General features: G+C 40.3%; 1 protein-coding gene across 2 annotated transcripts; it reads right to left on the reverse strand.

Moving 5' to 3' along the window:
• Window positions 1-1,001: 1,001 nt before the first annotated feature.
• On the reverse strand, window positions 1,002-9,881 carry LOC129360753 (ras GTPase-activating protein-binding protein 1-like). Of its 2 annotated transcripts, none has more exons than XM_055031146.1 (12): window positions 9,761-9,881; window positions 6,299-6,415; window positions 6,128-6,209; window positions 5,350-5,523; window positions 5,153-5,243; window positions 4,457-4,547; window positions 4,087-4,321; window positions 3,898-3,996; window positions 3,262-3,376; window positions 3,022-3,147; window positions 2,505-2,614; window positions 1,002-2,423 (listed from the first exon to the last, which is right to left on the reverse strand). In XM_055031146.1, the coding sequence occupies exons 2-12, from the start codon at window positions 6,391-6,393 to the stop codon at window positions 2,175-2,177; spliced, it is 1,467 nt and encodes a 488-aa protein (XP_054887121.1). In that variant the 5' UTR covers window positions 6,394-6,415; window positions 9,761-9,881; the 3' UTR covers window positions 1,002-2,174. The 2 variants fall into 2 exon arrangements, with proteins under 2 accessions (XP_054887121.1, XP_054887120.1); XM_055031145.1 differs by having other exon boundaries at window positions 4,078-4,321.
• Window positions 9,882-11,877: the final 1,996 nt, after the last annotated feature.

Raw genomic sequence — 11,877 nt, forward strand, 5'->3', positions numbered from 1 at the left:
ACAGAGCTCAATTTGACCTTTTCTTCCAATGCTTGTTTCAAAAGTGATGCTTTCAGTCCGAAGTCCTGATTAAAAGCTGAAAACAAGATAAATCGATGAAGACAGTTGATCAGAAAGCAGAACCAGCGATTGGCAGTGGGTTTGTCAGGACTCTGCCATCATCAGGACAGATGAGTACTTCAGCTCCCTCTGACTCCAGCCAGAGTAACTGGTTTCCTGCAGAAAATCAATGCTAATCATTTCGACGGAGGCTCTACTAAGACATCTGAGGAGCCTCTTGAAAGTCAGTGCACTCGACTAAGAAATTAAACTCTGTGTAATTCCTGTTTTCCAGAGCAAGCATCAAAATGCGCAGCTGATTGTGTTTGTGGTCCTGATAATTAGATGTGCAGTAAAAGGAGGAGCAAGAGCCGAGAGTAGAACGACCAGATGTGGATGGATGTACAAGCAGAGTGAAAACAATGTTAAATTATCCTACTTCAATTACAATAACTTTAAATTTCCAAACGTATGTCTGTGCAAAACTGTTTAAAATCCCAAATGAGTTCGCGATTCTTCAGCTGAGTTGCAGTACCTTTAGGACGACGATAGGCGTCACTGTTGGACAGAAGCATTTTTGAGGTTTTCTATGAAAGTCTGCAGCATCAGAAACCTAAAAATGTATCCAGAAGTTCACATACCTGAGGAACTTCCCACCTGGGCACGTTTACTTTTCATTTGCGTCTTTTGAAATAAAACCAGTTCATAGCCATCTTATGCAGCCCAATAGCTACTTACTAAGAAGAAATAAACTACACATTCTTTAGATCCACAATATGTTGAAATGTATTTTATTTTAATTTAGATGATTATGGTTTACAGCTCATGAAAACCATAAACAGATATTTGTCCCCAATTTCTTTCGGTAGGAGAACTTCGGACAAAAATCTGTATAAAAATCTTGCTGTGTGAACTAGTTATATTGTAAACCTTGATTTTAAACAGACAAAAACCAAACGAGGTTAAAACAGTAAATCGCTTTTAATTTAGTTCTCTCATCGGCATGTGAGCTTATTTTTCAGATGACAAATGAAGTGCATCGGTAGTACAAGTCTGACAGGTTTTGATACATGCTCCATTCAGACAACATTACTAAAATAAAACTACAACATTTCAGCTCTTTGACCTGATAGAATAAAAAGACAGATCCATCGCTAGATACAACGGTGGCAGCAATACACAGGATTGCCCAAGCAGTAAAAGTACACGTTCCTTTAAGAAACAGGGAGAGAGAACGCGAAACATCTGGGTTTACAAATCCCCAATTCAAGTAGTATTTACCCTTTTTCATGTGTTTGTGTGTTCTGATTTAACAAATTCAAGTTTAGCAATTAAAAATGGCAAAAAAAAAAGTTGACCAAAAGTCCAGGTAAAAACAGGTGAAAGCAATACAAACATCCAGGGCTGATCCAACTGCAGAGCTGGTTATGTCTCCTGCACAAACCGATGTGTGGATTCAGGAGGGAGCGCCATCAGAATGAGAGGAGACGGCTGTTCACCGGAGGAGCGACTCGGCTTCAGGAGAAAATGCAGACAGCAGTTACGGTGGATTCATTCTGGTTTCTCTAGACGATCAGAACAACAACAACAAAAACATTCAGAGTTTTTTGGTGGGGGTTAAAAGTTGAGATGGCAAACTTGCAAAGTATTCAGAACTCCTTGTGTGGGAATGCTAAAAACAGTCTGCATCAGCACTCCTGTCTCTTCAAATGAGTCTCAGCATCCAACAGTTTTCCCCCTGAACAGTAAAGATGAGTCCCTGGAGTGTGGAAAGGCAGGACTCTGCTGTGGAACTGGGAAGGTTTGTGTTGGAGGGGGAGCGGCTTTGGAACAAACAGACGGATGACTCCGCCGCCTGAATTCAGCAGATGTGACTTGTATTTAAAAGTTTGACCAAAAACTTGAGCCGAAAACATTTAGGAGACAGAAAAATGCAGAAATGAATCAGAAGTTAGGCAACGCATGAGCAGCAACCCAAATTCCTGACTCCAAATCTATAATTCCTGCCGATGTTCCCTCCTGGATGTAAAGAGAAGTTGTTGTTTTTTTCATTAATTTATCTTTTTCCAATTAGTTCTTTTTGCAGAAAACTCAAAAACGACTGACTCCAAACAGATGATCCATCTCCAAGGGTTCTACTGACGGGGAGCAGAGTAGCGACCCTCTGCGGTCCCGGCACCCCGTCCAGAACCAAAGCTGGGTTTCTGTGACATGCCGCCACGAGTCGGGGGTCCCCTCGGTCCCCCGCCGCCTCCTATTCGCTCTCTGGGGCCGCCGGGGCCTCCTGGACCACGGGGCCTCATGTCTCGCCTGTCGCCCTCTCTGGCCGACCGAGTTTTCTTCTCCTCCACGTTTAGACGGACATCGCCTCTGAACTTGATGGGCTGATGAAGACAACAAATTATATTATAATCCAGAAAGAAAAAAGCTCAACCTCCCCTCAGACTGAAAGCTGTGTTTCTTACTCTGTTGCTGAGGATTTTCTGTACAGGTTCAGAATCATCAAACACCACAAAGCCGAAGTTTGGGAGCTTCCCTCCGCTGTTGATTCGCAGCTCCAGGACATTCCCGTACTCTGGAGGTAGAAAAGTCACGATGTTCCATAAAAATAATCATTTTTAATCCAATTCCAACTATTGAGGCTTTTGACGAATACAACCAAACCCTTTCCAGGCCAGAACTTACTGACAAGCTTTGAAACTACTGAACCGAAGAGCCAAAACAATCAGATGAATCAGTTGAAACAACAAAAAAATGTCAGTTTATTAACAGATTAATCACTGAGGAAATGCTGTGATGCATTTTAGCTAATGCAATATGCTTATTTTCTTATTGCATCTTTATGTGCCATTTTTTATCCAATTAATTGCCAGAATGATTGATTAAACAATAACTAAAAAAACATTTAGTTGCCACCTTTCTGTGCTCTTGCTGAACTGTAATATCTATTAAAGCTGCTGTTGAGGTTTTGCTCCAACTTACGTTCAAAGAACTCCTTCAGTTCCGTCTTATCCACGTCATGTGGAACGTTTCCCACAAAAAGCTGGTGGGCGTCTGGGTACCGGACCATCCTGCGGCCCTCCACCTCACCCTGCTCACCTTCACGAACTGAAATATAGACGGAAACAATTTACTAAAATACAAAAAAGCGATCTCAAATCAGCTGCACTTCCTGTCAGAAGGTGAATCTAAAGTGTGGTGTGGCATTAAGCCGGCCTGCACCTGGCCTCGGCCCCCTGTTGGGGGGTGGAGGACCGCCGGGCCGCTGTTCTCTCGGCCTCTGGTCCCTCTGCGGTCTCTGTGCTGTCTGGGTCTCTGGCTTTACTTCCGCTCTTGGCTGCAACAGAACAGCTTTTATTAGAGCAGGAAGCCATCTGATATTTGCATTTAGGAAAGAAATGAATCATTACTTGAATGTGCTCCAATTAGTTTTAGGCAAATAAACATAAGCAAGTAAAACATAAAGAGTCCAGAGTGAGCTGCTACAGCCGCTCTGGTTAGAAAGGAATATTCTGCTGATAACAAATCAGACTTTTTATGAGGAAAATTTACCAGAACCAAACAATTTGAAGACCAGCAAGTTTTTATATTATTAATTGGATTCAGTAAATTCACTTCAAATATAAACATTTGACTACTTGATAACTTCAATGCAAGACCAGAATGTCTAGTCAGCATTTTTCCAAATTAGTTAATCTTCACATGAGTCCCAACCTCTTTATAAATCAAATTGACATGACGCATTGATCAGATCAGCATTATGATAAAAACTCAAAAATAATAACTCAAATGTGATCGGTCCAAAGAATTTGATTTAAATGAATGTAGCTGACCAATAGAGTTGAGAGTTCAACCTACCTGTGCCGTGGGAGCAGCTTTTACATGTGGAGGGAATCCGGAGACTGGGACAGCCCCACTGGGAGGGAGGTTCTTACTGGTAACCAGTGCCCAGGAGAACTAGCAAGGGAATAAAGAGTGAAAATAAGATTTCTAGTTTGCTAGGGCGTTTTCTCCGGTTCTTCCCACCTCCACACCTACCCTGTTTACCTCTTGAGCAGGGGGCGTGGCCTCAGCGGGCGCAGGCTCTGTGGTGGGGGCGACGGCTGTGGAGGGGCTTTTCTCCGTCTGATCCTCAATTGTGAGCGCTTCTGTCTGCGTCTCCAGCATCACCTCGGCTTTCAGCTCCACCTCCGCAACCTCCGCCTCCTTCTCCGCCTCGTGCTCCGGTTCTGGGCTCGCCACGGCCTCTTCCTCCTCGTCGCCAGGAGCCGCTTGTTCTGAACTACAAAAAGATCATGTGGACGTTGGTTTGGAGCCGCCATCAGGGTTTGTGCTGAGGTAGTCTATCGTAGATGAGCTGTAGGAATATTGACTAAAAACTAAACTAGTAAACCCAGGAAAACTGATAAAACCTTACCAAGCTGTTGAGTCGTAGTAAGGGGCCGACTCCTCTGGGGCCACATCAGGGGACGGGACCCTGTCCAACTCCTCCACCTCATCTTCAGACTCTGAAAATAAGTCAAAGAATTCATACTTTTTTTATCCATGTCTGAAGTCCATTTTATTATTTTTGCAAATTCCATAAAATGTTTTCCAAAATGTCTTATTTTGAATGTGAATTCCATTTTAGCCATATTTAACAGTATTATCTCAAAAATGTATGTAATTATGGGGTGAATGGAAAAAAAGGTAAGTCAATAGATGAAGTTCAACATGTACTGTTAATCTGTTCACAAATATAACAAATTGATGTTCAGAAACTTGGTTTCACAAAATGTTAAAAAGTGTTCCCCCTTATTTTTTAGAAAATTTATCATATTACACAATTTCTTCACCACAGAAATCATAAGGTTCCATATTTACCAATACAATCCATCTGAGTCCAATATACAAACTCATTGATTATTTAGAATTTTTTCTAGTCATTATATTCACAAAGTGAAATTAAGACATTTTACTGCAAATTACAAATCATAAGTTTGAGCAATGAACAGTTTACCGTACAGATAATAAAGATTTATTATAGCATTGGTGACAGAAGATAAAATGGAGGACTTCCTCAGTACTTCAGACAGAACCACAGCTACAGAATCTATAAAAACATTCTTTGCACCTTCTGGGGGTTCAGAGTCCGAGTCACCAAACACCTCGTCTTGGTAGCGAAACACGTCGTTGTGGACGTAGAATTTATTTGCAACAGTTCCCTGAAACAACAACAATAAAATAAATATCGTGACGAGTCAGGACATTTTTTACAAGCCACACAAAATCTACAGCTGAAGGCGCATGCGTCTCAGTCTGGGTGCCAACCTCGGGTGCCAGAACAAACGTCTGCATGAACTTCCTCATGGGCTGCATGTTGTTGGACAGCTCCCCCATCACCTGGACCACCACGCCTTCGTTCAGGGTGGCGTGGGCGTCCACATGTCGGATCTTTGTGTGACAATCACGAAAACTCAGAGCCATCACCCTCTTGTGGATCTCCTGCAAGAAAAGACAGGAAGAAAAATCAATGAGGTGGACTTCCACTTAGCAAAGGTTTGATTGATTCTTGTAGCAAGTATTTTTATTTTTTTATTTTTTTAGAATCACCAGGATCTGCAAATACAGACACATCTTTATTTGCAGATCAAAGTGATTTTGGTCAAAATATCTCAATCTCCTTGTTAGAAGACGACATAGGAAATAATAGACTCTATAGATAATTGCAACTTCTAGTCCTGTGAATTCTTAATGAATTAAAAAATGCTCAAAAATTCAATTTAAGTCTGCTTAATTTCTTATAAAAAATATAATTTAAATAATTCTTTGACATTTCTTTAAATATAAACTGATGAATTTTGATGCAGCCTTATAGAATTGCTTTAAATAAATGTTTTAAAATTGCTTAGTCTTTTCCCCTCTAAACTGTTCGAATAGACAAATTGCTTTCTGGATTTAAAAATCGCTTCTGAATTGGATCTTGACTCTTAAAATCTGAAAAATCCAGATTTTACACCTCTATCTGTAGTGCAAAATGTAATTCTGTTGTGATTTCTCAGTATGGAAATAATTCTTAAAATGTCTCCTGTTGGGTGACGACACTTACGGCTTGGCCGTAGACGGCCTCCAGAGGTTTGCCGTTGCTGTCCAGGCCGCCGTGCACGTAAGACGAGTTCTTTCCATAAAACCTGAGGAAACAGCCAAACAAGTTACTTAATAGAAAGGAAATTTAGAAAGCAGGATTTCTGACTGATGAAAGAGCAGCAGCTGGTGGTACCTGTGCAGGTAGTCTGGGGCCTGGTTCAGGAGCGTGTAATACTGTCGGACAAACTCTCGCCCGACCAGCTGGGCACTTGGCTTCTCCATCACCATTTCTTTGGTCGACTGGAAATCTCTGCAGGAACAAAGCGGACAAGTTTGTCAATAAACCAGTTTATTAAACCAGTTTAATAAATGATCCAATAGATTTATGTTTTAATTGAAGTTTTGGTCACAGCAATATTAAAATTCAAACTGCAGCAGACTGTTTGGATCCTGTTTTGATGACTCATCTACACTGACGGCGCTCATCTGCAAACCCAGGAGTCATTTCCAGTGAGAATCACCACCCATTTCACACAAACATGTTGCATCTGACTTTATATGGCCTCTTTTTTTATTTACTTGTTGGGCCAGCGGCACTCGCTGCGTGAAACTGACTGACAGCCATTTAAAACCACATTCTGGTGAAAACAACTTATAACCTGAACAAAATTAAGATTTCTCCTTATATGTTGTGTGAGAACACAACTGTGAATGTTTTATTCAGGCTTTTTTTTTCTGGCTAATTATTTTGTATTTCCTCGTGGACCTGAGGTGTTGATTGCAATTTCTGTCCTATAGATACATAAAAAATAAAAAAAAACTGCAAAGGCTCTCCAACCAGGAAGTATTTTAATTTTCCATGACCACTTCCGACTTTTACTGAAGAATTAGTTTTGCACTGAAGACAAAAAAAAAGAGAAAAAGAAAACTCTTTAGTCTACATTGCAATCCTGTTCACCATTTTTTAGAACCATCAAGTTTCCCTTTAAATTCAATATTTGCAGTAAAAAGACAGACTCTAGTAATGCTGATAGTTTGCAAAAAACGAGGCATGCTTGAACAGAACAACATTCTTCTAAGCTGCAAAATGCAACCACAGCTCAGGCTGCCATTAAGAGCAAGTTGATACCCAGCTCAATATCTGCTGGTTAAACTGGAAAAATTACATTCACAAGTAAGAAGAAAATCTATCCTTGTGGTTTTTTTGTCAGTATTAAAGCAGAAACTATTTAAGAGTTTTAAGCAGAAGTCATTTTGATTTGTGAGCTGGAAACTCGTTTGGGTCCAAAAGTGTTTTTTCTCATGGCAGGGATGACAGTTTACAAAAATGTTTTCTACACCAGCAGTTCCATTACATCCACATAAAATAATGCAGACATACTTTTTCTTTTCTAGTGGTCAAAGCCAGGCTGCAGCTTACATTTCAATCTATCCATTTTTCCAGTAATATTAATAATGATGCCAGAACCTGAAAAGAAACTTTACTGCACCTAGGTATTGACATTTCCAATATTTTATAGTGTTTTTCCATCATATAGTGAAAATTCCAAGACATTTCAGCTGCAAATATCAAAGTCCAGACCTCGCAAAAATAACAAAAACATATCCAACGTGACACCACTCTGAAAAAAAGCAGAACAATTTCACAGATTTATTATGAACCAAACATTGCATTTATTAATCACCTCAAGCCAATAGTAGTGGTTCAAATAGAAACCCAAACAACCCCAGATGATTGTAGGTTTTTGGGGTTTAAAAACAAAACAAAGTCTTAGTTTTAATCATGCAGGTTTCTGACAAACCAAATGATACCTGCCCATCCCTAGTTCAAACATGTATGAGGTTAGGCCCGGACAATATCACTGAAAAACACATTTCAAATTGATCAATAGCAACAATTATTGATCGTTTTTTTGTATTAAATGTCTGAAATGATGCCAAATTGGTTATGTGACATTTCCTGTTTAATCTGGTTTTCACTGCACTCTGTTCTTTCACATTTTTAAGTAAATGTGAAACAGGTACAGCCAGTACTCAACAGGCTGTTGCTGGGTAACCAAAGAGTGAGCAAGTTAGTAGATGCCACCAACCTTGCAAGGCTTACAGTGGTTGAGCAGCTACATATGCCTACATCTCCCAGAATGCTGTGCAGTTCTGGGTTGAAGTTCAGTGAAAATTATTGACAATTCTATCAGCTTAATCTACTGATATTGATTATGTGTAACGCAATACTTACAGGTCCGATGTCCCTGTATTTATATGAAACATGGAAGACTTATAATTGTTTTCATTTTTTTCACTTGAACCAAAGGACTATTATGCATTTTTATGTTCTCTTAATGCAGCAGCTCTTGCACCACTGAGAGAAAAACATTGTTTTCCAGCGCAGACAGCAGGACAAACTACTGCATCTGTAGATGACTGTAGTGGGACATATGCAGATCAGAGCAGGACTTTATCCACCGATGTCCATCGACCTGCAACAGGAGGTCTGGAGACCCACTTTCATTTTTTCCAGTGTAAAATTAATTTAAACAATTTAAGAATAACAAATGTTATTGAATTGAAGTCCCGTTACTTCACTGCGCTTCATCACAATCGATCCAGCTTTGCGTGATGCACCAGAAGTCTTTACAATTTTCGCGCCGTTTGCTTAATGCACAATCTAGGATGTTTTACATGGATGGATTTCTGAAGCTGCTCATTAACTGGAGCATTAGTGTAGTGCAGGTTCAGCTATCTATTCTCTTGCACTGGAAATGCTCACAAGGAGTCTGGGGAGTTAAAGCCCATCAAACCTTTGGAGGGTAGACAACCGTTCTGTTTATTTGCTTAAAGAAAATAATCGTAATATAGCATGTATCCATTCTTTTCAATAAGCTTCGATTCCTTTTATCCTGGTTTATATGAAATCAGCCTCATTTCCTCGGCATGGCGCGCAGACAAAGGCCGCGCCATGCCGGTTGTGATGGAGCCGCTCACCCGGCCTAAACACGCACAGGCCCCGCATACTGCGGGGACATCGGGCCACTCGAGCGGCCGTTTCCAGATATAACCTGTCCTCACTTGGCACGAAGCCGCCATCGACCAAGGAGCTTAACAGCAACAGCTGTAGCCGCATGCGGGCCCCGAAGCCAGAAGGATCCTCAGCAGCACGTGTCCTGGACGGTTCCCGGCCACGCGCTCTGCCGCAGGCGACCAGAGCTTCCCGGTACCATGATTACAACTATACAAGCTACAGTGAAATCCCACTCATCAAAACGCCACCAAAAATCTGATTTGGGACACGATGGAGATGATAAGACGGGAGAGAGTCACGACTGAAAGGCTAAACAGGAGCTAGAGAAGGGCGGTGGTTACTTCCTGGAGCGCAAAAGCGAAACTGGAGGATTTTTCTAACATTTAATTTTGGTTGAACGATTCTATCACTATTTTAATACTTAAAGGCTTAATTGTTTGTAACCTGCAACACTGTAATTTTAGACCATTTTAACAGGAGCTTAAGGACTTCCTACAAAAAAAATTCCTATTAACCCTCACATGAACCCCAGAACTTAGACAGAGCCCGACACAGTTTAGTAAATAACCCCGATAAAAGAAGAAACCGAGGATGTTATTATAAGACATAAACAGCCTGCAGATGAAATTAGCTTACCAACTGGTCAGTTGTATTAAAAAGTGTTGCCTTTCACTCGTTGATTCTCTGAATTGCCGTAAAGGCTGTCGGAGAGCTAGCGGCTTCACAACGTGCCGGAGTGCCCGGATACCGGTCTCACCTCCGCCACCGAACAACAAGATCCCGCCTCCTGGAACGTTTCTAGCAAATCAAACTCCATGTTAAGACTGATAAACCAATCGCTTGAGAGGACCACAAGGAGGGGCGCTAAATAAGGCATGAGACTGAGTGGTCCGTCCCGCCCCTTTCTGTTTGCTGCAGCGAGGTCCTTCCCCGGGTGCGATGGTTTTGTGAACTGGCATACACCGGTACTGTTCGGTGGCGGCGCACCGGTGGAGTTTTCCCGCTTGGGGGCGACAAAAGCATTCGGTCAAAATCAAAGAATGGATGCGAAATGTTTGCAAAAACAAATTTATCATACGCCGTCTAAGTAGAGACATTACAAATCCTACCCAATGACTGCGAATAATATGTTAATATCCAATTTTGAAATATAAATTTCCATTAAAAATTACTAAGCTATTTAGGTGACCTACTGTACCCTGCCTCTCACAATAATAGGATATGAACAACGGACGAACGGATTTTGTATTCGGTTCATTATCAGGTTCAAAAAGTTATATTTATCCTATAGTTGTACGTTCTATATAAAGAATTAAATGCATACATTTAATTCTTTATATAGAGTTAAATCCATGCATTCTATATTAATCAATTAATATAGAATGCATGGAAGAATGCAACAGCATCCCGCATCGAAAAAGTGGGTTTCAGTTGGAAAATTACTGAAAATAAGCAATGAAAATGTTATGAGAGCGCTGGCTCAAAATTTCTTCTGCAGTTTAACGCAAACTATTGATTAGTATTACTGTAAAATAATTGATGACACCATCAGTGCTACCACTTTGAACATAACATAACATTTTCCCATGTTAAGTTAAATAACCTGCCATTATAAAAATGTGGAACAATTACTTTTCCATGAATATTGACTGAAAACAAGCCCATATGTAGCTGAAAAGTTACCTGTAAGTTAGTTTTGTCTTTTGCCACATGTACAAATTTGCACTAGAAGCTACACCAAAAATACTTGGTTGGATTATTTATTTATTTATTGCAGTGCTATTTTAGATTGTTCAGTTATAAAAATGGTCTAGTCAGAGCTGGGAACTAAATCCTGGTGAGAATATGTGAAACAAAAGATAAAGTTCATGTTATATCCATTTACATTTTTTAGAATGAATGATAGAAGGAGTAATTGCCAATATAACACGATTTCAGTACTGCAGCGACTTTTATTCATTTTTCAATTTTTATCAAAAAAGTGAGCTAAAAACATTGATATGAGTTTACTTTTGATTTCTTTATTGGTTTGCCTTCTCTGCTGGGGTAGAATGAAGAGGTATTTATTTTTTCCCACTGCGGCAGAGAGGAGGCACTGCCTGCTTTATGGACAAGCCCCAGAGGTTGATTCACATTCCTGACTCTGGAGTCTGGATGAGCGGGTGGGGATGGTAACTGGGTGCTCTGGCTCTCCCTCTGTCGTCTCCCAGGGGACCATATGCAACATTAGTCGACCAGAAGAAAATTAAACACAAGAAGTAAAGAATGCTGGAGCAAAGGCACACAGAAACTCAGCCTAATACGGTAGGATGTATGAGAACACAATGTCCTCAGAGCCAGAAAACATGAACACATCCTGTTTTTTTGAAGAGTTGGTTTGTAACATTTATGAATATAATATGCTATTTGGACTTTTAGATATTTATGACACACATTACAATTCAATAATGATTCATTTGTGTTTTTGAGGTGATCGTCCGTAAATTTTATGCAATCAATGAAATTCTAAATCTTTATTATTTCAATAAGTAAAATTGTGACCAATCACAATCTAACATCATAATACTCAAATGGAAAACTGGAGCTCATCAAAATTATGAAATGAAGTTGTGGACTTTGACTGGACCATTCTTACACTTGAATTACTTTGATCTAATCAATCCTATTGTAGCTCTGATGACTACGTAGGTTCATGAATACAATGAACCTTCGCTTGAGTCCTGCAGCTTCTCTCGGGTTTTCACATGAGTTGA

The sequence above is a fragment of the Poeciliopsis prolifica genome, unplaced genomic scaffold (assembly GCF_027474105.1).
Source record: "Poeciliopsis prolifica strain line A6 unplaced genomic scaffold, Auburn_PproV2 SCAFFOLD006, whole genome shotgun sequence".
Taxonomy (NCBI): Eukaryota; Metazoa; Chordata; class Actinopteri; order Cyprinodontiformes; family Poeciliidae; genus Poeciliopsis; species Poeciliopsis prolifica.